Here is a 27,766-nt window from a genome sequence, read left to right as displayed (position 1 = left end):
ATTTTGCTGGTTATTTGGCGGGGGCGTAACTTGTAGTGGGTGTGTCTTGTAGAAGTCTTGCAGGACGCAGACAGACCCCTCTCATTAATTTGGTAATTTCTGTCTGTATAATGCCATGTTGTTGTTCTGTTTCTTGTAATAAGAGGAATTACCATCTCTGAGTATTGTAAATGTCTCAGAATGGGTTGGACAGAGTACACCTTCTACAGAAAGGCCAGTGTACAAAGCTGATACAGAAGCATGTTTGAATGATGTCTCTTGTGTTCGTCTCACTAAACAAACAAAGGTCACTGAAAAGAGGTGAGTCTCATGCAGAGTAGAAACACAATCATACATAGAAAACAAGGCAATGTATATTTTTCACATTTTTCACATTTTAGAATAATACTAATGTCATCAAAATATCAAATAACACAAATGGAAGTATGGGAATTATGCAAAACTATCTTATATCTTATATTTATAGAGTACAGCACACTACATGAGGTGCATCCCAATATTTAAGGACAGGGTCGTCGGACCGTGGGTAATGATGGACCTGAGTAACAGGGGCCCTCACTGGAGGGAGGCCCACAGAAAGGCTTCATTGATATTCCATTATATTATCATTTGTTATATATAATAACATGCTATTTGTTGGAATAAAATGTCACAAGACTCCGTTTTCCACCTGTAAAAATGGGGAGTTCCCCTATAATCTGCCTTGTCTCCTCCCATGTTAGCAACACTGGTCTGGTCCATCAGCCAGTGCGTGGTCCAAACTGAGTACACGTCATGATGTAATTTTCTTAGTCTATCTACAGAAATTAATCCAAAATCAGATATTCAAAAAAGAAAAAGGAGCAGAGAAAGAGTGGTAGGTAGCAGACAATTAATTTTTTTACAGAAGAAAAGTGGGCCATACCTGTTTACATAGCTACTTGGGTATCATTACATATTTTCATTAAACAGTGAAGAACAATCAGAAGCTTGCTTAATAAAGTGACATGCGCGATTCAAATCAATCTGTCAACATCTGCCGCTACTCACGCATCTATAATTTAAATTTCTTTTACTTCAGTGCAAAATTTACTATCAGATGTTTATGTTGCCTAAATGTTATTTTTCTCCAGAACTCCTTGAGATAAATGTGAAATTTTCCTCACATTAAGCCACCTAAATAAAATGTGAGGAACAAAATCACCTGTCCTTACGTTGAGATGCCGTTGTCTATTTAAAGAGACAGTACCAATTTAGCATGTGTTCTGAGTATCAATGTAAATCATTGTAAATAACAATTTATGCATGTAAATAATAAATGTGTAACAAATACAAAGTATATGCAAGATAATAAATGAAGTTTCAGGACATTTATTGATGGAATATAATGAATTTAACAATGTTTCAAAAGTTAACATGCAACCAATATGATCAAAAACTGACAAAATATAATTTGTAAAATTTATATTTTCAAATTGTACCTAGAAGGGTTACCTAGAAGGTTAGAAGGCCCTTCATAATTAACAGCATGAGCTAAGATATCATTTATTTTATATTTAAGTTAAATGGATATTGTAACCAAATATACCTTTATGTATCCATACAGAATAAAATCGAAATCAGAATCAAATTGAGAGCTTATGAATCAGAATCAAATCGAATATTGAAATCTGTAACAATATCCAGTCCTAATTTTAAGTAAATTTTGGACCCTGTGTAAATATCAGTTAGCAAGTTATGACTTTCTAAAACTACCTGAGAGTAGAAATGTCTCAGAATAGACTGAAAATCCTGGCACTCTTCTCATTTCGGGAATGTTATGGTGTCTTTGCCTACAAGAAAACTCATAAATGTATACATGCATAATTTATTTTGTTAGTAGGCTTTGCTTTATTATTGTTTTTAAATAATGTACTGCTTGATTCAAATAATATTTGCATTTGAAAATAAAAAGTTATGAATTAGCACTGTTAAATATCCATCAAAACTGGTTATACTGGATATTATCCCCACCTCAAACCCAAATTGGTCAGGGGGGCCTAAAATAGTTCTGTGCCCATGGCCCAAAATTTGGTGCTACACCCCTGTTGAAGGACACATGTGGACTGCTTTCCTTCACTCCAAGTCATTCATTCTTACAAGTTTTGTAAAGAAATTAATACATAGACACACTTTACATTTTTCCACCAAACAAGTTTCAAGCATTTAAGTATTTAAAGGGATAGTTTACCCAAAAATTACAATTGTCTTTTCATTTACTCACCCTCATACCATCCCAGATGTGTATGACTTTCTTTCTTCTTCTGAACACAAACAAAAAATGTTAAGCTCTTTAGGTCCATACAATGCAAGTGAATGGTGGTCAAAACACTGAAGGTCCTAAAAGCACATAAAGGCAGCAGAAAAATAATCCATAGGACTCCAGTGGTTTAATCCATATCTTCTGAAGAGATATGATAGGTGTTGGTGAGAAACAGATCAATATTTAAGTCCTTTTTTACTATCATTCTCCACTTTCACTTTCTCATTTTTCTTCTTTTGTTTTTGGCGATTTGCATTCTTCATGCATATCGCCACCTACTGGGGGAGGGAGGAGAATTCATAATAAAAAAGGACTTAAGTCTTTTGTGTTTGGTTATGTCATCCCACTAATCACAATTTCTGATCATTTTCTAGCAGGGCAGATCTTTCCTTCCCAGGATCCAACTTGGTATTTCCCATCACACCCACTAATAAACAAAACAAAATAGTCAAGGTATTCCAAAAGAGTACTTTCAAATTAGCAAGTTTGCTTTCTGACACCTTTTGATCTACAGTATGTGGTATAATTAATTATAACTTGTGTTTGCAGTTAAATACAGTTCACATCAGCCCTTTGATTGGCTGCTCTGAGTTGCCACGAAATCCAGTGGTCATGTGGATCCGCAACCCACATCATGTGTCTCAGTGGCTCAACCAAAACAAGCAAGTCTTACCTCTCAATAACTGTCATAGTAGCATTTTACCTGGTTTCCCATTATATCAAGCATAGAAAATAAATTGGTAACAAAACTTGGACTGATACATTCATTCAATTCAACTCCAGTCAAGCATTAAGCAGAGACATACAGTAAATCATGTATCAAATGAATGTTATACCACTTGTAGGATTTCTGAGATTTTGCTATCAAAGTTCTAGGCATAATTAAAGGTGCACTCAGTCATTTTTGAAGTATGTCGAAGTGGTTTACATTGGCTTACACTGACACCTAGTGGCCTGGATGCTGCATCATTCAAACACAGTAGCTTTCAGTTACCAAAGCCATTGTAGATATTCACTATGCACAGTAAACCAGGATTAAATTAATCCATGAATGAAAGTGTCCAATAACAGGACGGTTACTGAGATTAAGCAAGTAGTATTCAGCAGGGCAGTGGTGGCTCAGCAGTTAAGGCTCTGGGTTACTGATCGGAATGTCGGGGGTTCAAGCCCCAGCACTGCCAAGATGCCACTGTTGGGCCCTTGAGCAAGGCCCTTGACCCTATCTACTCCAGGGGCGCCGTATCATGGCTGACCCTGCACTCTGACCCCAGCCTAGCTGGGATATGTGAAAAAGAAGAATTTCACTGTATATGTATAATGTGTGATAAAGAAAATTATAAAATTAATTATAATTATGGTCATGTGATGCTAACATGGCTGCCCCATGAGGTGTCCCTGCTCCATGTAGAATAAAACAGCTTTTATAAAGTTACTGATATGACTGAACTCTTCAAATCACATGAGTGGTCATTATTTTACACATGTTTCAAAATTACTATTCATTTGTTTAGAAGTAAAACTTTTGAAATGAGGAAAAAAACTAAATAGTTTATTAAAAATAAATAGTTTAATAAAGTCACTTTTGTTTTACAACATTTAACTACATCTGTTCTACATCTGCTTTTCACTTAAAGATCTAAATCTCTAAACGTTGCTAAAAAAGAGTTAGTCTGCCTTCCATCTTTTCAAGTGACCAAGTCATCAATGGTGGTGAGTAACTACGCAGTCCCAAAATAATGTATAAAGGCATCTACACAGAGCAACTTATGTAACCTGTCTGTCTGAGACATCAGAAGAGCATGAGACAATATAAATGAATGGGAGAAACTGTAACGCTAAATCTAGAAAAACAAAGGGATGTTTGCTAAAATGATTAAAGTGAAACATTATTTTAAAATTGCTATTAAAAAGCCTTTAAATTTTTTTTAAATTACATATTAGTATAGTATTGCTATACTGTATAGTTAATAACATTTTTTAATATGTCTATTTAATTTTCAGTTTGTAAAGTGTCTTGTGCATTTTTATTTTCAAAGAAACAAATTAATAATTGATACCTTCACATTTTTTATGTAGCAATAATATTTGTATAAATATTTGTCAAATGGCTTTCTATATTGTGCAGACAGGTGATGAAATCATTGACTGGCAGGTTCAGAGGGGTCAGCCGAACCTTCAGAGAAGGTATAATCTTCTTAAGAGAAAGTGGAGAGGTAGAAGCTCTACACTAGAGGGTGCTGGCACTCCTCAACAAGCTGAGGATCGGTGGGTGGGCATAGGCTTTAATCCCATTCCCAAAACCACCCCACATCACCTCTCCTGCAGCTTGCTGTCCAAAGGTGAGCGCTCAACATAGGAGCCCACAACTGGATTTTGTTTATGCAGAGTGTGCACCAAAATAACATTTCTTTCTTTCACCCCACTCTTCTGTCCACAGATACTAAATGTGGATCATTGGATCAGAAACTGCCAGGGGCGCCACCCCAACACGCAGCTCTCAGACGTGCACTCTGCAGCAGTTTCACAGGATTGCACCCGCTCTCCATTCCACTTGGCCCATTCAATGAAAATTAATTGTGACCTAGTGGGTGGCTTTTTCCGAGTTTACCATCCTCTCTCACTTTGGCTGCTATCTGTCTGCACCATAGGATAAGCAGTCTACCTATGACAAAAATGTCTATTCAACTGCTAGAGCCAAAAAGGAGGGAGGGATGGGTAATAATAATGCCGTACAATACAGGTTAAGTTTGTCAAATCACAATATATAATGTGCTATTAAATATATTATTTCCTAATAAATATCCTCTAATATACATATCTTATTTTACTTGGCTTATTTTAAGAAAATCATACTCGGGACCCATCACAGAGTCATGTGACATCAATATTTGTATTTATTTGTGGTTTATTTTAATTTAATAATTTCTCTTTGTTTATCATTTTTAGTTGATAATTTGATTTTATTTGGTTTTCAAAGTAGAAAGGTAAAGTTTCTCAATGTTTTTTAATCGAAAGTCTGTTTCATAAGTTAGTTTCAGCAGCTCTCTCGTGATTTAGTGCAGTTTTGTCTTGCAGACCCATTACTCTAGTAACCTATTTTGAATATAGATGAATTCATTTGCAAATAAATAAACCATACATATTTTATAGACTTTTGAACTACGCATTTATACTTAAATGTTGACCCTTATGAAAGTAAACAGCAGGTGGCACACAAGACCAGGGAGATTAAATAACGCCCCTACTTAAAGGTGCACACAGTAATTTTTTCCACATTAAAGAAGGTTAACTCCTAAAGACATGAATTGTAATTTTGAAGTATGTGTAGTGAATCATGACCACTCACATTAAAATAAATACTCCAGTGTAACTCTTCTCAGTGGAGGCGAGAAGCAGATTTCCTGGTTCAGGTAAGCGTTTTTTATTTTCCTCAGTGCAGCACAAACACACTCTCAGGGCTTTACGTTATTGGCAAACACAGTCTAAAAACATCCACAAACTAGCTTACAAAATAAACTTTCAAATTTTTAATCATCAAAACTTCTGGCTTCATAGTCCATGCCCAGGCTCTCTCTCCCCTCTAACTGCTGTGTGGCTCTATTTATGGCACTCTCCCTGTGCTCACTGAAATTAGAGACAGGTGTTAGACATAATTTAACTCAGGTGTAAACGCCCTTACCGCTTTCTCTCTCTCCGGAGAGATGCTTGACCACGCCCCCGCTGCCACATCCAGTCATATCAGTAACCTTATAAATGCGTTTTTATTCTACATGGAGAGGGTCCGCACATGGGGGCGGCCATTTTACAATCAATGACCAGCCGAATACTACTCACTTAATCTCAGTAACCGTCCTGTTATTTGACACTTTCACTCATTGATTAAAGTAATCATGGCTGACTGTGAATACTACATTTCTACAATGGCATCTGAAACTGAAAACTATTGTGTTTGAAACGATGGAGCATCCTAGCCGATAGGTGTCAGTGTAAGACCAAGATGACACAAAGACAAAAGTTACTGAGTGCACCTTTAAAGGAATAGTTCACCCAAAAATGAAAATTCTCTCATCATTTACTCACCCTCATGTTAGATGTAAATAACTTTCTTTCATCTGCAGAACACAAAGGTTTTTAGAAGAATTTTTAAGCTCTGTAGGTCCATACAATGCACATGAGTGGTGGTCAGAACTTTGAAAGGCCAAAAATCACATAAAGTCAACAAAAAGTAATCCTAATGACTCCAGTGGTTAAATCTATATCTTCAGAAGCAATATGATAGGTGTGGATGAGAAACAGATAAATATTAAAGTCCTTTTTTACTATCAATCTCCACTTTCACTTTCACTTCCACATTCCTCTGATTTGCATTGTTCTTGCACATCGGCAAAAATAAAAGAAGAATGTGGAAGTGAAAGTGGAGACTGATAGTAAAAAAGGGCTTAAATATTGATCTGTATATTAATAAATAAATAAATATTCTCACCCACACTTATCATATCGCTTGTAAAGATATATATTTAACCACTGGAGTCATTAGGATTACTTTTGTGCTGCCTTTTTTTGCTTTTTGGACCTTCAAAATGTTGCATTCACTTGCATTGTATGGACCTACAGAGCTGAGATATTCCTCTAAAATTTTTGGATAAACTATCCCTTTAAATGTCCAAAAATGTTTGGGGCCAATATTTAGTAAGTTACAATCAGTTGTTGTGGAGTTTCTTGTGGAGATAAGGTGATGGGCGGCAACATGTCTCAGTGACCTGAAAATCCTTAGAATTACTGTTGACTGCCAGCATCGAGGTATGTACGCACGCAACCACACACACACAGCTGCACTGTCCACCCTGGGTCAGTTCTCATACCCAGCCTCTGTCTCTGTGCCAGGGAACCTCCTGTCTCACCACCAAATGCCCACACACCCATTGCACTCCTTTTTCCATTAGAAAAGAGAGTTTGAGTCTGTTTGTGTAGGAGAGAATGGGTGAAAAGCAATGGGAGTGAGAGTGATCGGTGCTTCCTCTGTAAGTTGGGATTTCCACAGCTGACATCCAGAAGAGGATACGGTTTGTTCCTCACTGGTCACAGATGCTGAGACTATAACAAAATGTTTATGGCACAAGCCAGGTGTGACCCAAAAACAGCCTATCCCTTTAAGTACCCCTGGGATACATGTAGCCCTGGTTGGGAATCATTGCTCTTGACTTACATGCACATCCAGTCAAATGGATAGGGTTGTTTACCAAGTGGTTAGCATGAAATCTTGTCTGTTTGTTGGCGAGGTTTCTCCCAAGTGTGCAGGTGCTTCCTTTAACCATGCATCTGAATCTTCTAACTAATTATGTCTGCTTAAATAATTTAGTCAGGTGGCAATGAATGACTGGAGCAAACACAACCCACAAAAACAAACTGAGTCTGTGGTCTAAGGCTGAATGGAGCTGCAGTAAAATGTTACTGCCATAGTCTCGTCTGTTACGCAAACAACAGGCCTGGACGCGTCATTGACTTTCATTGTTTGTTTGGACAGACTCTCATGGCCGTAGGACTGACCAAGAGCTCTCAAAACACACTTAAAGGAGAAATGTGATAAAATGACAATACCAGACAGATTTGTGTGGTTGCTGGGAAGATGACATCTGTAAAGCTTCCAAAACTATATGGTGATGCTCGGAATAGCATACTATAGTATTTCCCTGCAATGGGGAAAATGCAGTAACTTCACCGATTCTTAAACACAGAAAAATGGGCTTTTATTGTCCAGCTAAATGTAAATTAGCAAATTTTCACAATGCGTTTTCTCTGAGGCTGAGCATAGTTAAGCCAAACCCGTCTGTCACAGGACAGATCATAGTCTAAAGGCCTGTTCACACCAAATCTGTGACGAATTTGCGAGATGAATTTTAGACAAAAAGTCTATTCACACTGAGACCATTATGAATAAAACAAAAAAAATATTTCACTGTAGGCAGTGCTGTTGCTGATCTACAAACATATTTATACTCGTTTCCTGCCCGGACTTTTCAGCATTCAGCTGTCAGTGCTAGAGATTAATATATTGAATGCTGTTAAAGCTTTAAATTGACCTAATTTGGCATAACTGTTTAATGTTTTTGAATCATTTTGAGGAATATAGATGTTTATTTGCGAAAGTGAGATGAGTAAAGAGTGCTGTTTCATGAATATACATCCTGTGTCTTTATTTTTGCACATGAATTTTGCTACCAGTATATTTAAAAACAAACTCCCGCACACAACTTCTATTTTTATAATGCCTGGATTAATACCTGGATAATATAACATAACGTATAGTGATATAAATACAAGTTTAATAATGTACATTAAGAATAACACATATAGTATAAAATATGATACATTATATTAAACATAATATAAAATAAAACACTGGCTCCAGGTCTATTCTGTATTTAATTATTGCATATTTGTCTTGAATTCAGGGTTTCTTGTGCATGATTAGAAAAGAGCATTAGGAATAGTTTGTTATATTATCCTTGCAATAAAAATAGCAGTGAGATTCTGCAATTCGTTTGACTATACTCGTAGCAAAATATTGCATGTAAGTCTTTTTATGGGATATTTTAATATGAGCTTAGTCCAAACAAATTGCCGAACCTTGCTGCTTTTTGCCAGGATGCCAGGATAATATAACAGGTACAGTAATATACATATTCAATAATGTACATTAAGACAAAACACCAGATATAATATAAAATTTGAGGTATAAGCACATTAGATAATTTAGTGTTTTTGTGCATAAGATGAGTAAAAGCACAGGAATACACTCCAGAGTCTTTATGTTTATGAACAAATATAATCAGGGGTGGGGCCAGAAGAGTGGCATGAGGTGGCAGCTGCCACCATAAAAATTAGCTTTGCCACCCCAACTCGGACCGCGCTTGCGTCCTGGAGATGGTGGGCAACGGCTTAACCCGTCCATGTTGCATGGTTCATAACAATGTTACGCCCGTGTCTGGGACGTCTGGAACTCACCCCCCTCCCCCAGACTGCAATGAAAACTGACTTACCAATGATATGAGCTTTTTGTCCAGAGTCGCTACAGCTGCACAATCCAGTGTGTAGGTGACGCTTATCAACTGACAAACACAGGTGCTGTGCTCTTTTACTCGTCTCACGCACAAAAACCCTGAATTCAATGCAAATATTCAATAAATAAATAATATATAAGCTGTAAACACATACTTTTTTTTTAGAATGTATATGTAATATGCTGATACCTCATATTATATTATATACCTGGTGTTTTGTCTTAATGTACATTATTTAAAAAGTATATTACTGTGTCTGTTAAATTATCCCTGCATTAAAAATAGCAGTGAGATTTGTTAATTCGTTTGGACTAAGCTCGTAGTAAGATATCACATAAAAGGACTCTTTGCGTGCAATAATTTACTACGAGTGTAGCCAAATGAATTACCGAACTCACCGCTATTTTTATTGCAAGTATAAAATAACACATAAACTGTTCCTGTAATGGTGCTCTTTTTCTCACCACGCACAAGAAACCCTGAATTCAATACAAATATGCAATAATAAAGGACAGCGAGGCTGTGTCTTCTTTTGTATTATTTTTAATTGGACAGTATGCATCATATTTGATGCTATACCCGTTTTTACTTAATTATTCCATGTGTGTATCACTGTACCTTGTTTTATTGTATATTATCCAGGCATTCAAAAGAGTTGCCAAGAGTTAAGACTTTTTGGCACAAAATTATATTGAAAATGCTAAATAACCATTTCATTTACACAATAAATTCACATGCAATATGATTAAGTCCTGTGACAACAATGTAGCAATGTAACTACTCTTTGAAACATCTATGGTATCAAACTTTTTCACATACATTCAAAACATAAGCAGTATTTAGTGTGTATACTGTTCAGTATTCAGGGATCAGTACGGTAATATTCCATTCAGAACATAGCCTCATTTTTCACTCACTCTTTCTTCGATTTACTGTATAGTGTGGATAAGCAGCTTGATTACAAATTTTGTAAAGTGTATGTGTGTTATAATATGCATTTGACCTAATTGCAGTAGGTAAAGATCTGTCTTTTGAAGGCTGGTGAATCAGGGAAAGTCTGAGAGCTTCCCCAAGCAAACAGATTCCATTCAGGCTAGCTGCCAGGCCTCTTAGTTAAATTAATGTAAGGACCGAGCTGTTTAAGCAAACACATGACCTGATGGGCAGATTTGTGCTGTGGGTACAAGAATGTGAGACATTAACGGGATAGCTCACCCAAAAATGAAAATTCTATCAAAATTTACTCACCCTCATGTCGTTCTAAACCCCAATGACTCTCTTTCTTTATTGTATCACAAAAGGAGAAATTCTTAAGACTGTACTGGTTGCTCTTTTCTATGCAATTACAAAGAATAGGGACTGGAGCATTCAAGCTTAAAAAAGGATGCAAAAGCACCATAGAATTATCATAGAAGTGATCCATTTTACTTGTGCGCTATATTCCAAGTCTTCTGAAGATATGATAGCTTTGTGTGAGGTCCAAGACAAAATTTTAATCATTATTCACTGATAATCTCCACCTCCAGTGAACTGTTAACTTGAGTGCTACAAATGGACCACTAGATGAGTCAAATGTAATGAACCATTTAGATAACATTTTTGGGAAGCAGATCAAATGATTCATTGAAAATATCAAAAGAACAATTTGTTAACAAATCAGACATTGCTACTTTTTCATGAACTGCCATCAATGCACCAAGGAGAGATAGTGTTTGTAGTGAATAACGACTTAAATTTTGGTCTGTTCTTCACTCAAAGCTTTTGTATGACTTAAAAAGACTTGGTATATAGTACACAAGTCATATGGACCACCTTTATGAATCTTGTATGGATATTTTCCATCCTTTTTGAAGTTTGAAAACCTCAGTCACCATTCATTGTAATTGCATGGAATAAGTGACCAGTACATTCTTAAAAATTTCTCCTTTTATATTCCACAGAAGACAGTCATATGATTTTGAATGACACACAGGTGAGTAAATAATGACAACATTTAATTTTTTGGGGTGAACTCTTCCATTAAAAATAAATAAATAAATGCTTCTGGGATAATTTAATTTAAAAGATATTTTATTTTCCACTTTTCAAGTACATCGTGGTTTCCTCTGGTAGCCGTATTTATTAAGGTTGGTTTGATGAAGCCATGAGGTCAACACTCACAAACACGCTTTCACAGTACTCTGTATAAGGATGTGTGCTCAACAGTGTTTGTTTGTCGGTTGCCCCTGCAGGTAGTTCTCAAACTCTCTGTGATAACATTTTTCCTCATGAAGTCAACAGGCTGTGATCTGTAAGAGAAGCCCTGCTCCTCCGCAAACAGCCTGGCCTGTGTGAGAGCACCATGCCCGACAAACACTAACACTTTACTTGCTTTCAAAACACTGTTCACCATATTTTCTCTACACTCAGCATGCAAAATACTGCATTAGAAACCACCTCATATTCCCATAGTTAAAGGCAATCAGCAAACCCCGCATTTCTATTTAAAGGGATAGTTCCCCAAAAATGGAAATTCTGTCATCAGTTACTCATCCTCCTGTTCTTCCAAAATCAGTATGATTTTCTTTCTTCCATGGAGTAAAAAAGGAGATTTTTGGCATCAAAGCAGTCATAATGCTTCTTGAAGTGGCACATTTTTTATGGGGATTTTGTTATTTGGAGCCGATAATCAGTGCAAGCAATACTTACATTTCGGTTTGTTCCACACACAAAGCAATTGTATGGCTTCTGAAGACTTTGAATATAGTGCACAAGTTATGTAGAGAAATTTAAGGTGCTTTATTTTATGGTGCTTTTTTATTTATTGAGCCACAGCTCAGACATTCTGAAAACTCATTTTGTGTCCCACGGAAAGCAAAATGAAAAAAGCTTGTTTTACACAATGAGAGATTTTTTTCAAGAACAATGGCAAATGTTCTGGTTACGACTGTAACCCTGGTTCCCTGAAAGGAGGGGACGAGACGCTGCGTCAGTAGCTGGGGTTGAATATTAATTAGGTTATGTGCAGATACAGGGGTGCCATTAGTATATCTGGGCCCCCTGGCAACTTTGAACTTTTGCCCACTATGCAACCCATAAAACAATTTTTTTTCATTAAAAATTCGTTATTAATAAATGTGAACATAATCATGATTGCGCATTCAATAAGAGGCACTAAAAACAAATTTGAGGTTGAAAAGTTCATTAAAATAACTTAAAGCATTTAATAGAAATAACTATATAATAAATGAACATAGTGTATACATTTAAGAACGTTTGATCATGTAATTTTAGTGACTTGGGCTGTGTTTCAAATGAAAATATTGGATTTTTATGTTTTAAATGTTCATCTCTTGGAAAATCTACAATTAAAACTACTTTGCTATAATAAAAACTAAGTAGACTTCTCCCACTTTATAGTTTTAATATGAATCTATAACATTTCTTTAAAATTATACCTGTTACTAAGTTGGTGATGCTACTGTAATGGAACACATTATATTTTCTTGTCTTTTCCTTGTTAGTGCTGTTTAGATTGTCGGGGCTGTCTGGCCTTTGAGAAGTTTGTCATTTTCCATAGTGCTTAAAAATAGAAAATTATCAGTTTAATTCAGGTTTTATGACGCTGTTTAGCGCTCCGCACGATCCAGTAAAGGCTGGTTTATGGTGCACCCAGCGCAAGGATATAGGGATGGGGATATTTGGGAAGTGTATTTAGCGCTTAAAAAACACTTTTATGATAAACCACTGAACGTCTTAAGGGGGATCCCACACACCGGATCATCTTTTATTATCAAATAAGAGCAGTCTTAATTTTAGCTAACTACTGCAAAGCTGCCATTTATCACAAAATCATGCAGGAAAAGACACAGGGGTTTGTCCAGGGCCCTTAGAATCGCCCTTTTCTGAGTCGTACTACCAGAGGCAACAGTTTGTGGTGTGTGGCAAACAGGTCCACCTTGGCTTCCCCGAATTTGTTTTTTATAACGGCTTCACCATAAGTCTTATCCGCAGTGACAACTTTGCATCTGGCCACCTGGCCGAGCGCAACGGCCTTCTGATAAAACGCAGGCATTTTCCAAATAACTAGACACTGGCGCATTACTACAAGACGTAAGCGACCGTGTCACCATGAATGACAAGGCACTCTGAAGTGGACTCTGTCTCAAGTCTAGAATGGGCCTCAGCCCACTGCCTTTTTGGTGACCAGAAAATAGCAGCTGTAGAAGCCTTTCTGTGCATTGAATGCTGAAACTGTCTCAATTGCATCTCTGACAAGGAGACTTTGTATCTTTGAACATAAAACCGACTGGTTTTCCGCCATTGTGGTGGAGGACAGAATGCTGTTGAAGTGAGGTGGCAGCCTTGTGAACTGAAACACATAGCTGTGTTCGACCGTTCGCAGTCCCCAGCTGAAGATACCCGGAAGACCATGCATTGTGTCCACATAACAGACCAGAGGACACAGAGCTCACCTGTGTCCACTGGGGTCTGAACACCACCCACCCTCGGGGAGTGGTCGTGCAGTGCAACTGAGTTCACATGGGGAACTAGAAGTTAGCAATTATTATTTTTTTTTTTTTTTTGCATATGTTTGAGCTTCGAGCATTTGCAATGAGATCTAAATGTTTTATTGGAATGTGACATGTGTTTGTCAACACAAACAGTAACAGTGTTATGATCATCTTCTTGATCCTGGCAATCGATGATAGGGAGTCTTCTTAGCCAGGGTGAACAGTTCAGTGAGCTCTAGTCCCCTCTTCATGGTACTCAAACCATCAGGAATGCTTGCTTTGCCAAGAAAGAGGTTTTCTTCTGGGACTAGGGCTGGAGAGCAAGCACAATTTTTTGCTTAGGCCACGGCCACGGCCGCTGGGGCCTGGCCCGTTCTCGTTCATGTCCTAGAGCAAGACCGCTATGGTGTGCAGGGCTGAACCAGCCTAACCTGCTGCCGCTTAGGTCTTTCCTACGAGCTGACAGGCTTGGGCAGATGCGCCAGACTGGTTTTCCATCCCAGTGCACAGGAGGGGCATAAGTGGGCCACTACTGCCTCTTCCACTGGGGGAATCTTAGCATAGCCACTTTCCGTGGCACGATCGAGCATCATGAAGGCCAATGCATTGGCCCTCCCCTCCCTTTTTATCAGCTGGTTGTGCAGCTCGGGGGAAAATGGCACCAGACTGTTTATTCTGTAAGAACCATTCGTCAAGCTAAGAATGCTCGTGTTCACTCAGAGTTAGACACTCAAGCAGGTGCTTCACGACTGCCCAAGAGAGAACTTCTATGCATGCCAATTGTGGGGCACAGATCATCACGAGCAAATTCAGTGGGCAAGGGCGCTTGAAATGGAGACAGGGGCGAAAAATCCTCCTCAAATTCTCTGCACTCTACATCACAATCTCTCATGTGGTCCCTCGGCAGCTGCAGAAGGAATATGGTGGAAAGGAGGGGGACAGGCGTCGTCTTTCAGAAAGAAGGTAAGCAGAGAGCGAAGCGTCCTGAGTTTCTTGCATTCACAGTAAACGCAATCAGCCGCACTGAGTGCTGCTTCCACGTGGGCTTGGCCCAGGCATATAAAGCAGCAACCGTGCCAGTCAGGCAGAGGGATATAACGCTCACAAGGTGGAAACCTTTGAGAAACACCTTGAAAAAGACTTTGTTAAGCAAAAGACTCTTTTATGTGCTTTACACTCAATAAAACACACAAAACAATCACAATGCAATAGCGTTTCAAACGCAGATGTGAAAAAAGATAAGCTGTTCGTCTGAACACAAGCGGGGAGGTAGAAAATAATCCATTCACTGTTAATGTTCAGTTTCAATGACGAAGCGAAGATTAGGATGTCCATAGCACAAGAGATGAATTTGGGACCCTGAAGAGAAAAATTCTGATGAAATGGCACTGTGCTTCGATTTATATGCAGTGATGACGCACACATCAGGAGTGGAGCGTCAAGCATCATCTGCCAATAAACTGCTGTGATTCTAAAGGGCTTCAGAGATCGTTACTCTTGTGAGGAGTTTTCCATAGCATCAGCTACTGACGCAGCATCGAAGTGACCGAACTTCAGCTTACTGAGGTTTACTGTGTATCAACAGTGATGAAGGAGATGATTTCAGGGGCGTTTTCATCATTGCCTTTACAGCGAGAGAGGTATGAATGCTTCAGCATACCCTTACAGATCTGTTGTATCAACACAAAACCACATTAACACAATACTATGATACAGTATGATGATTTCAAGAGTAACTTGGAGATTCTTCAATTAGAGCCATTAAAACAGTTATCAAAATGCCTGAAATAAAGATCTGATCATGGTCTTGATGGATCTTCAAGTGGATTTTTATAATGTGTGATGGTGTGGAGTTTTAATATTGTGTGTGATGGTAATTGCGTGTTAGGTTAACGACATTTCTCACTTAAAAAAAAAAAAAAATATATAAAATGACGCAGTCATTTAACATTTATTTTAGAAAAAAATAAAAATAAATTTATTGTTTCATAATTAAAATTTTCAAATACAAACCAGAGGGAATGACACCTAATAAAGCTACTTTCATATCATGTAAAAATAAAATAAATAAAATTAAATTAATGACATTTATTTTTCTTAAAACTGTCACTCTGTTGCCCAGTCAAGGATGTGCTCTTCTATCACTTCTTATTACCATCATAATCAAATATAAACACAGTATAAACAACATGCTTGGTGTGATGGTAATGACAATTAAATCCAAACAGAAAAAATTTGCTACTTATTGCAATTTATCCACAAAGAATGGAATTGTAGGCAAACAAATCCAGTTTCCTTCATCCTAATGAGAGCAGTATTGGGGGCAACCATTTTTTGTTGTAGTAAATAACAGATAGTACACATAAAGAGGTCTACCAAATGCACAGAAAATATGATTATTAAAAGTTCTTATGAAAACGTACTACATAAAATGTTCCTGACATCAACGATTTTTATACATTTACAATTGAAAAGATAAAAGGTCTGGGAAGGTGACAAGCCAAAAATTTAGAAATTCTGGCAAATGGAGACACAATAAAAATCTATAATCATCTGCTCTTTAAAACCAGAATAAATGTTTGCTTAATTTTTTAAAATCATGTTAGAGGACAGAAAAGTTCCTCTAACTAACCTTGAAGAATCACCCATATACAGATGCCAAATGAAAACTTTCTGTGTATTATAACTGTATTAAAATATCCCATATTTGGAACTGGCTTGTAGTCATTAATGCATCCAAACCCCTAAAGATTCTTAATTATTGAAGTCTTCTACCCTGTCACATCCTTGGCGTCATGTTTTCCACACTATATGTTATAGATTTTTTCTTTCAGTGTTACAAATAGTTTGTTATCATTCCAAGGAACACTATGAAATAGTAGCAATAAATAGTAACTGCATGCCATCTGCGCAGTGTTGCTTAAGTTTGAAATCTTTCACTATGGAAACTATAACTCTAACAATACAATATTTAGTGTTTTTACACCATGCCATTCAAAGTGCTCTGTTTTTTCTATGCAAGTGATGACGCAGGAACTCATGCTCTCCGGAGGACTTTAGGACATTCTCATGAGGAATGTGTATGACCCCTGTGTGTGTCCTTTGGAGAGGGTGTCAGTAACAGGGGTGAGGGTTCAGTGAGGTACACAGCTGATTCCACACACTATGACTTCTGACACCAATATGTGCAACATGATGAAGTCTCGCAAAACATTGGCTTCATGGTGTGTCCATGCCTAATGGAAATAATAGGAGAGCACTTTTGTCCTAATGACCACGTAAGCAAATGAAAATTCAGATTGCTATCAGAATTTGGTCCCATTTAAATTGTGTATGTGTATTTATGTGTCATGAAATAGTGTTAAACTGATTACAATTCATTGCACTCTTCTGTGCTGTTGTCAAGGACAGGAATTAAAATTTATGAGTCAATGAAATAACTGTGCAGAATTACTCAAATGTAATTGAAATAAATGGCAAGAGCGAGCAGCTTCAGTATTTCCAGGTGACATCTGCAAACCAATGATGCCAGACAATTTCTCATAACTAACTTCACTTTCTGAGCCATATTTGGAATACTTTTAACCACAGGTGTCCAAGCAGAGTAACCACAGTTGAAGTTCATCACATTAATGATTAGAAAGCGTCCAGTTACTTTTTGTCTTAATTTTGAAAAATATATCTGTTGTTTTATAAAACTTCACTTTGTGACATATTTTGCTTGAAAATTGTGTTCATGCTATCCATCTTTAAATCAATTCCAGTTGATTTTATATTTTGTCATATAATGCAAAACTATTCATGGACATTCAGGTGAGGCCTGAGTGTCCAAATACTTTTTGAGGACACTATATTGGAATATTCTAATAGCTGTCAAGCATGCAAACATCTTTTAGCAATAAAGGCTTAGCCAGAATATGGATCTTTATTGGAAAACGATGTGCATATCAACGTTTGCAAACACTGGTTCTTTATTTAATAGTTTATGATGTGTCAGCATTGGGATAATATCTCTCTCTGTAAACATGCTCACACACTCTGACTAGCTCTGTTGTGCATGTCCCGATGAGTCAGTCATTGAAACACAAATTCCATTACACTGCTGTGGAAAAAACAACCCTTCCATCACACACACTTCACACACCCAGTGTCCAGCTGACTCATAACACTCTCACATCCATCACAACAGATATGTCTTTGGCATATTTTGTGTTTACAAGCACACATGTCTGAACAGAGGTTATCGGTCTGTCAAATGGATACACAAACACATATAAAGTGAAAAGTTTATGAAAAGCTGTGGAACAGTTCTTTGAGGGCTTAGAGGTGGTTCCATTTGCAAAAATAATGTTTTCAAACTGTTTGCCATTGGTCTGACTAAAAGATCATGCCACAAACCCATGCAATTGGTTGAGCCAATGTTGTCAGGATGCTCAAAAAACAAACAAACAAAAAAAAAAAACAGATCAGTGTATTGATAGCACCACAGAGCACCTCCGTGATGTTGGTAACCCATATAATTAACTCATTACCAAATCTATACCATTCGTTTGTGCTGCGCTTGTGCTGATTTGTGCCGCAAAATGAAAATTTTTGCTGGTTTGGTGTTTGAGATATTAGACATAATTTTTTTGACTGTGTGACGTCACTTTCCACCCCATGTGGTCCAAATCATTCCAAACCGGTGCAGTTCATTTGTGCTTGATTTGTGCCATTAAAAGAAACACTGCAATTATTCCCCTTCCCTAGATATAGCAAGAAACTTTTCAGGAGCAGTGACATCACTCTCCACCCCATGTGGTCTAAATCGCTACCAACCGGTGCCGTTCGTTTGTGCTCGATTTGTGCCATTAAAATTAATCTTGTATCTATTTTCCTTCCTTAGGAATAACAGCTTGTATTCAGGAGCAGTGACGACACTCTCCACCCCATGTGGTCCAAATCGCTCCAATTTGTGCCATTAAAAGAAACATCATAACAAATTCATTTCTTTGTATTTAACAAGATAGCTTTTGGGAGCCCTGAAATCCTGCAGGCTAAACCCCATGTCAATCACTCTCACCTGTCTTCATCGTTTGTGCTCGCTTCTGGTTTGTGCCATGTTTGGTATCGTTGAAGCATTAATTTTTTGGCAAAGATTTAATCTTTCACCCCATCAGACTCCAAAAGCAACAGCAAAGATTATCCGTGTTTGTGCTGCAAATTATGATTTGTTTATAGGCTATATGTGGCATTGCTGAACAATGCTGTACATGATGTTTATATAGGCTAATTGTTCCACATTGTATATAGCCACATTGAGCTCTGAATTTGCTTTTATTACTTTTAATTTAGCTAGAAGCTGGCGCGACTTGTGTTAACGGTGTTTGTGTAATTGCATAGTCCTATATATTAGCTAATATTCAAAATATTTCTTTGAAATTTCAGTGCAGTGTTTGAAATCATGTTCACATGTGCCGGCAGGTGCCGTTCACATGCTGGAATGTGTTTATTGTTATTGCGCTAAAATTACATGCAGCGCCACAAAAGAGTAAAACGTATGTGTCTCGACTCGAGATGTTTAACAGTTTAGGTTCTTTTTAACATGACGTGGCATCTAAAAACACAAACAAGCTGTCAAAGACGTCTATCTAGTGCATGTTTTCATTTAAATAAATGATAAAACAGCGTGGACGGTCACAAAACGTGCTCACTGTGAATGACTCTTCAGTGTAAGACTGGAACTCTGTAGAAAAGTTTGGTCACACTTGCCTATTCTTTATTATTTTTTACTGCACATTTTAGATTTTAGAGTATAACATCATCAAAACTAAGAAGTAACACAAAAGTATGGAAGTTATGCAGTGACCAAAACAAATTAAATCAGAAATATCTTCTATTTGAACTTCTTCAGTGTAGCCTTTTGTCTGTTCCAGCTCTGCACACTCTGTTCATTTTCTCAATCAACTTCAGGTGCATCTTGGGATGCTTTTTAAAGAGTATTGAATTATTTCATATGCTGGACACTTGTTGGCTACTTAAACAAAAAAACAAAAAATAAAATAAATAAATAAATAAAAGGTTTATATAGACATCTATAATTAGGCCCAATCCAAGCGTTTGACCATAAGCCTTTAGATCAAAAGGTTTTAAGATTATGAGATACCTTTAAAAATACAGCCAATGAAAATAAGTGGGAGGCCCTATATGTCACCCACCATTTTTTAAGGTGGAAGTAAGGGGCAGTGGTGGCTCAGTGGTTAAGGCTCTGGGTTACTGACCAGAAGGTTGGGGATTCAAGATGGGATAGTAGGAAATATTTTAACATGGAAAAAATGACTTAAATGTTCTCCAATGACATCAGGCTGTAGTACCAGTTTTGGTTCTAACTGGAACTTTTATTTTTAAGAGTGTGTTATTTAATTTTAGGTTTATATAACCTTTCCCACTTGACCTCCAGTCTAGAAAAAGTTTGTCTGGTCTAATAACAATGGCAGAGGTTGGGCAAGACCGTCTAATAGCAAATGTTCATAACACCCTCTCTCTCTCTGTCTCTCACACCGGGTTTAACGACCACTTCTCTCCGATATAATTCAGTGTCCGAGGGTCAGTACACACATCCTGCTTTTGTGGGACAGGAATTTCTGGAATTCTGGCCACCTCTACACCCCTCCTTTTCTCCTCTTCTCAATCTCTTTCCCTTCTTTTCTCCGGGCTGATACAAGATTCTCCTGAACAGTGAAAGAATTCCGTCTGACCTGAATCCCCCACTTGCGATTCCAAAGTCTGAGTATTTGCGTAAAGGGTAGAGTGCCTAGTGCATACATCACAAAGACATAGATGCATAATTATACTCCATTCTTACTGTCAATTTATATCATCCAGTACCGGTTCTGTAATGTCTTTATGCACATTCACACCTGTTGGCTTCCTACCTGCTGATCACGTTTGGCTTCACTCCTCACCTGTCTCTCAATTACTCGCTCTCATTTCTCACCCTCTCATATGGTTCATTCAACAGTGTCCAATCTCCCTGTCTCAGCTCTGAATTCAGGAGGAGATTTTTTCATAAAGTCTGTTACAAAGAAATGTGCACAGGGTCAGAAATGATCAAGAATATGACAAAGATGCCCCAGATATTTTAAATCATAATGATCTCACTGTGAATTCAGTGATAGGAGGTCAAAACATCTGCAGATGATATCGGTCTGTGCTTACCGAAATTCAAACCACTGCCCACAGGAAAATGCCCACAGAGTGGTGCTAAAAGCAAGTTGGCGCCACTCTATCTAGTTGTAAATGACATAATAGAGTTAACAGGAATGCATATTTTATCAAATCTACCCCATAACCCAAATCCCAACCCTAAACCTAACCATCAGTGGAGTAAAATTAAATTTTAGTGCAAAAATGGAACCTCTGAATCACACTCACCATTGTTAACCTGAGCATGATTACTTCCTGGTTCCCATGGGACCAGAACCCGTGTCTCGGAGATTGGTCGTTCACGCCACAGGGAATGTTTGAATTGATGCAAAAATGTTTAATGGGGTGTGCCATTTGTCAGTAATTCAGCAGAATAGGGTCGATTTCGGGGTACATGAACATTTGGATGCATGCTGATCATGATAAAATGTGTGGGCAAAATTGCTGCTTTAGTGAATTAAAATCTTTGAAGTTAGAATGGCATGGTTTCTACAATAAGAACCAATTGGCCCAGTGGTGGAAAAGCAACTCTTGTGACATTAGCTGGGTTTCCATCCAACTATTTTTATGTGCATTTTGAAATTGTGCATAAGAAATCCTGAATGAAAACGCTAGATATGCAAATAAACTCTCAAAATTTGCTTAAAATTTAATGTGCTAGAACAGGGGTTGGCAACCTTTTTGACATGGAGTGCCATTTTTTATTTTCCTGGTCAATGGCTGTGCCAACACCCCCCCCCCCCCCCAAAAAAAAAACAAAACAAAAACAAACATGCGCATGAATGTGAATTTTCCAAGTTTGAGTCCACTTTTTTGTTATTCTCTCTTCAATTTGGAATGCCCAATTCCCAATGCGCTCTAATTCCTCGTGGTGGTGTAGTGACTCGCCTCAATCCGGGTGGTGGAGGACGAATCTCAGTTGCCTCCGCATCTGAGCTGTCAATCCACGCATTTTATCACATGGCTTGTTAAGCCGCGGAGACATAGCGTGCATGGAGGCTTCACACTATTTTCCGCAGCGTCCACGCACAACTCACCACGTGCCCCACAGAGAGTGAGAACCACATTATAGTGACCACGAGGAGGTTACCCCATGTTACTCTACCCTCCCTAGCAACCGGGCCAATTTGGTTGCTTAGGAGACCTGGCTGGAGTCACTCAGCATGCCCTGGATTCAAACCCGTGACTCCAGGGGTGGTAATTTGAATCCACTCGTGAAAATGTTTTGCATTTTTATAATTTAATTGTTTATTTTTTTATTTAAAATTATATTATCAGCATAACAGTTTGAGTGAAAAATGTATTTAAAACCTGACGATTATGATAATCAAGATCCTGCATGTGAATTTTCACAGAGCATCTTGTGAAAGTGCTATAATGAAAGAAAACCTATCCTTTTGTACAAAATGGGTTTACACAGTTAATGTCACAAATTAGCTTATTTGATTACTGATCATGAAATTGTGTGGAATCTTAAAACATTTCTTATATTATGTCATTGTAATAATTTAATCATGGGAGAGGAGCAGGCTATTTTATTTATATGAAGTTTTTCGCACCTGTATTCCAATCTACATCTTGATGTAATCCTTCCTCGTGATAACGCAGCATGTTTTCATCAGCTGAATGGGAGGCTAAACACTATTAAAGTGTCATGAGCCATTCACGCATCACAAGCTGATCAACTATTTAGCCCTTTTTGGTGAATTGCACTTGCAAAATCCTAAAACTTTTTTTCCAGGTTTAATTTACATTTTGAATAGACTCCCCATGATATAGGTTTATGTTTTCTTTTTTAATCGTTTAATGTAATTTTGAATGTCCATGGTTTAAGGAGGGTGTACCTGTATGCTGGGTTGGAAATCTCAAGGATTAATAATGGTATTTTTCTTATTACATGATGTGTTGTTCTGAAAGCAAATAGAAACAAATGAAACACGGATTGTAGGCTATCTTCCACGCAGCCTGACTGAAGCAAAGCGGGCACATTTACTCGCGTGATTAACCGAAAGTGAAGCACTGCCGACTCGTGATGCACGAATGGCTTTGCACGTGCTGCATGAGTCTGTTGGGTATACTGCAGTCTCGTCACATTTTTACTTTTTGTTTAGCCTCCCATTCAGCTCATGAAAACACGCAGCATGATCATGATGAAGGATTAGATCAAGATGTAGATTGGAATGCAGGAGCGGAATTTATATAAATAAAATAGTCTACTCTTTTGCCATTACTAGCGTGCCAGTGATTACCCCTCTGTGTGCCAATGCTGGCACGCGTGCCATAGGTTGCCGACCCCTGTGCTAGAAGGAGGTGGATTTTCTAGAGTTTTGCATTAGTCAAAGGTGAAGGAAACAGTTTTATTTGCAAAATGTTGATGTATTTTGACCATTCTTGCACGTGTTATTAGTGTGCGATAGCTTGATGTGACTGGCACAATGAAAGGTACGGCCTTGACACACAATTCTTCAAACATGTGTTTAACCCACAGCTGGTCTTTAAAGTTGTCCCTCACAATCTGCCAGAACAGTTTTTAGCAACTCCCAGGTTTGTGGAGTCTGGTGCCTTGTGGGCATCGCAGGCCATTTCTGCCCTCATTATATCAGATATTACACTTGTTCTGCAGTGTCTCCTGGCAGCATTTAATAAAACGCTGACTACCACACCTGGAGTCGCAAATTCGAATCCAGAGTGTGCTGAGTGACTCCATTCAGGCTTCCTAAGCAACCAATTGGCCCGGTTGCTAGGGTGGGTAGAGTCACGTTGGGTTAACCTCCTCGTGGTCGCTATAATGTGGTTCGCACTCTCGGAGGGGCGCGTGGTGAGTTGTGCGTGGATGCCGCGGAGAATAGTGTGACGCCTCCACATGCGCTAGGTCTCCGCGGTAACACGCTCAACAAGCCACGTGATAAGATGCGCGGATTGATGGTCTCAGCCGTGGGATACGGACTCAAGATGGCGCTGAGTATGGCTGCTGCGTTGCGAGCTCCGACACAACATAGCAATGGTTTGTTTGTTTTGTTTACAATTCTTATGTTTTTTGTCTTGGATGTTGTCTGCCTTATTGTCTACGACAGACAAACACTTTTGGACATTGGCTCAGCGATCTCACACCGTAAACCGGACTTCACATTCCTCAATGCCGACCCGCTGTTTACAAACACGCAAGCGGAGCCCTTTGTCTGGGCAGCACGGCCGCGGAAACGCAGGAGGAAAAGGGGAAACAGAGCCGGCGTTCTCATCAGAGTAAGACGCCACGCAAATCGACCCCCGCTACCCACTATTCTACTGGCAAATGTTCAGTCTCTGGATAACAAGCTCTGCGAGCTGAAAGCGCGGATCTCTTTCCAATGAGAGACGAGGGACTGCTGCGTTATCTGCCTTACAGAAACTTGGATGTCTGCGGAGATTCCAGACTCAGCCATTGAACCCACGGGGTTCTCCATGCTCCGAGCGGACAGAGCGAAAGACCTCTCAGGTAAAACTAGAGGAGGTGGTGTATGTTTTATGATCAACAAATCCTGGTGTGATCAGAGGAACGTACATTCCATCAAGTCTTTCTGTTCTCCTGATCTGGAATTTCTTATGCTTCTGTGTCGACCATTCTGGCTACCGAGGGAATTCACAGCGGTCATTATCACAGCTGTGTACATTCCCCCACAAGCCGACACAGACCGGGCACTCAAGGAACTGTATGGGAGTATAAGTGAGCAGGAAACCGCGCACCCTGAGGCCGCGTTCATTGTGACCGGGGACTTTAATAAAGCCAGTTTAAAATCAGTCGCACCAAAATATCACCAGCACATTAGTTTCAACACACGAGGGGACCGGGTTTTGGACCATTGCTACTCTCCGTTCCGGGATGGCTACAAATCCCTCCCCCGCCCACCATTTGGCAAATCGGACCACTCTTCCATTCTGCTTCTGCCCGCTTACAGGCAGAAACTGAAACAGGAAGCACCCACCCTCAGAACGATCCAGTGCTGGTCGGACCAATCAGACTCTACGCTACAAGACTGTTTTGATCGCACGGACTGGGAGATGTTCCGGTCCGCCTCTGATGACGACATCGAGCTTTACGCTGATAGCGTAATGTGTTTCATCAGAACGTGTGTAGAGGAAGTGATTCCGACCAGAACCGTGCGAATCTATCCGAATCAGAAGCCGTGGATCAACAGCGATGTTCGCGCGGCACTTAATGTGCGGACCTCCGCTTTTAATTCCGGGAACGCGGAGGAGCATAAACAAGCCAGTTATGCCCTCCGAAAAACTATCAAAACAGCAAAACGCCAGTACAGGAGTAAGATTGAGGGACAGTTTAACACCACCAACTCTAGAAGCATGTGGCAGGGAATTAACATCATCACGGACTTTAAAGGGAATAAAAACTCCGCCATGAACACCGCTGCCTCTCTACCGGATGAGCTAAATACTTTTTATGCTCGTTTCGAGGGAAATAACACCGCCCTCGCGGAGAGAGCTCTCGCGGCCGAAGCTACAGAGGTTAGTTCACTCTCCGTCTCTGTAGCGGATGTAACCCGATCCTTCCGACGGGTGAATATCCGCAAAGCCGCGGGTCCAGACGGCATTCCGGGCCGCGTCATCAGAGCGTGCGCGAACCAGCTGGCTGGTGTTTTTACGGACATTTTCAACTTTTCCCTCTCTTTGTCTGTAGTCCCCACATGCTTTAAAACATCCGCCATTGTGCCTGTTCCAAAACAATCGAAAATAACTTGTTTAAATGACTGGCGTCCTGTTGCTCTGACCCCCATCATCAGCAAATGTTTTGAGAGACTAATCAGAGATTACATCTGCTCTGTATTACCACTCAATCTTGACCCGCTGCAGTTTGCTTACCGCAACAACCGCTCCACTGATGATGCCATTGCATCTACAATACACACTGCTCTCTCCCACCTGGAAAAAAAGAACACTTATGTGAGAATGCTGTTTGTAGACTACAGCTCAGCATTCAACACCATAGTGCCCTCCAAGCTAGATGAGAAACTCCGGGCTCTGGGCTTAAACAGCTCGCTGTGCAGCTGGATCCTGGACTTCCTGTCAAGCAGACGCCAGGTGGTTAGAATAGGCAGCAACATCTCCTCATCACTGACCCTCAACACTGGAGCCCCACAGGGCTGTGTTCTCAGCCCACTACTGTATTCCCTGTACACACATGACTGTGTGGCAACACATAACTCCAATGCCATCATTAAGTTTGCTGATGACACGACGGTGGTAGGTCTGATCACTGACAATGATGAAACAGCCTACAGAGAGGAGGTGCACACTCTGACACACTGGTGTCAGGAGCACAACCTCTCCCTCAACGTCAGTAAGACAAAGGAGCTTGTGGTGGACTTCAGGAGAAAAGACAGAGAACACAGTCCAATCACCATCAATGGAGCACCAGTGGAGAGAGTCAGCAGCTTCAAGTTCCTGGGTGTCCACATCACTGAGGAACTCACATGGTCCGTCCACACTGAAGTCGTTGTGAAGAAGGCTCATCAGCGCCTTTTCTTCCTGAGACGGCTGAGGAAGTTTGGAATGAACCGCCACATCCTCACACGGTTCTACACCTGCACTGTGGAGAGCATCCTGACTGGCTGTTTCTCCGCCTGGTACGGCAATAGCACTGCCCACAACCGCAAAGCACTGCAAAGGGTGGTGCGAACTGCCAAACACATCATCGGAGGTGAGCTTCCCTCCCTCCAGGAAATATATACAAGGCGGTTATATTACTGTCATTATATTATGTCTCTCTTAACAACTGACTATCAACCGACAGCCTGAATGTCAATACAGTACAATACTGTACATTCTATATATATACTTTTTTCATATATATTTTAATTTTTATTGAATAATGTGTATCTATATAGTATCTATATAGTAAAAAACAAAAAAACAAAAAAAACAAAAACAGCATATTGTATACTGTACAGTGTATGTTATTATTTGTATATTGTTGAGTGTAATTGTGTATAACAGATGTTTAAATTGTGTTGTGTTAATTTGATGTTTTAAGTTGTGTAATTATGTATAACAGATGTTTAAATTGTGTTGTGTTAATTTGATGTTTTAAGTTGAGTGTAATTATGTATAACAGGTGTTTAAATTGTGTTGTGTTAATTTGATGTTTTAAGTCGAGTTTAATTATGTATAACAGATGTTTAAATTGCGTTGTGTTAATTTGATGTTATTGTAAATTGGTATATGTCTCATCACTGTCACGACTGCTATGTTGATCGGAACTGCACCCAAGAATTTCACACACCATTGCACTTGTGTATATGGCTGTGTGACAATAAAGTGATTTGATTTGATTTGATTTGATTTGGAGGCAACTGAGATTCGTCCTCTGCCACCCGGATTGAGGTCACTATGCCACCACGAGAACTTAGAGCGCATTGGAAATTGGGCATTACAAATTGGGGAGAAAAGGGGAGAACCTAGGTATTGTTGAGATCTCTTCTAAAACTCTAGAAGAGGCATGTGAGATAACTGGGTCAGTTTCTAAGAAAAAAAATCTGAGAAGCGGGAAACTTCAGTAAAAGTCTTCAGCTGCTTTCCATTAAATGCCACAGCTCCCTAGGAGAAATTCTCCTTGAAAGTATAATATTCACCATCTATTCATTCACATAACATTTTGTTATTTAAATAGAAAAAAAATTATATCCGTTTGCATACAAAAATGGTTCTGTAAACTGCTAGTCTGAGGTGTACACTTCAAACACTTAGAGCTGTGT

The 27,766-nt window shown here is 39.1% G+C and overlaps 1 protein-coding gene across 1 annotated transcript; it reads left to right on the top strand.

Moving 5' to 3' along the window:
- Nucleotides 1-228: 228 nt before the first annotated feature.
- LOC127415495 (uncharacterized) lies at nucleotides 229-5,103 on the top strand. Its single transcript, XM_051654287.1, has 6 exons — nucleotides 229-300; nucleotides 2,659-2,734; nucleotides 2,831-2,943; nucleotides 3,916-3,991; nucleotides 4,407-4,620; nucleotides 4,719-5,103. The coding sequence occupies exons 3-6, from the start codon at nucleotides 2,894-2,896 to the stop codon at nucleotides 4,853-4,855; spliced, it is 477 nt and encodes a 158-aa protein (XP_051510247.1). The 5' UTR covers nucleotides 229-300; nucleotides 2,659-2,734; nucleotides 2,831-2,893; the 3' UTR covers nucleotides 4,856-5,103.
- Nucleotides 5,104-27,766: the final 22,663 nt, after the last annotated feature.

This window comes from Myxocyprinus asiaticus, chromosome 24 (assembly GCF_019703515.2).
Source record: "Myxocyprinus asiaticus isolate MX2 ecotype Aquarium Trade chromosome 24, UBuf_Myxa_2, whole genome shotgun sequence".
Lineage (NCBI taxonomy): Eukaryota > Metazoa > Chordata > Actinopteri > Cypriniformes > Catostomidae > Myxocyprinus > Myxocyprinus asiaticus.
This window is presented reverse-complemented; position numbering and strand designations above follow the sequence as displayed.

What these genes read in the sequence shown, in the direction of transcription:
- LOC127415495 (XM_051654287.1), top strand. Translation starts at nt 2,894, where the DNA reads ATGTGGATCCGCAACCCACATCATGTGTCTCAGTGGCTCAACCAAAAC. An exon ending in CAGTGGCTCAACCAAAACAA is followed by an intron (nt 2,944 to 3,915) that starts GCAAGTCTTACC and finishes TTTCACTTAAAG; the next exon opens with ATCTAAATCTCTAAACGTTG. An exon ending in CTGCAGCTTGCTGTCCAAAG is followed by an intron (nt 4,621 to 4,718) that starts GTGAGCGCTCAA and finishes TTCTGTCCACAG; the next exon opens with ATACTAAATGTGGATCATTG.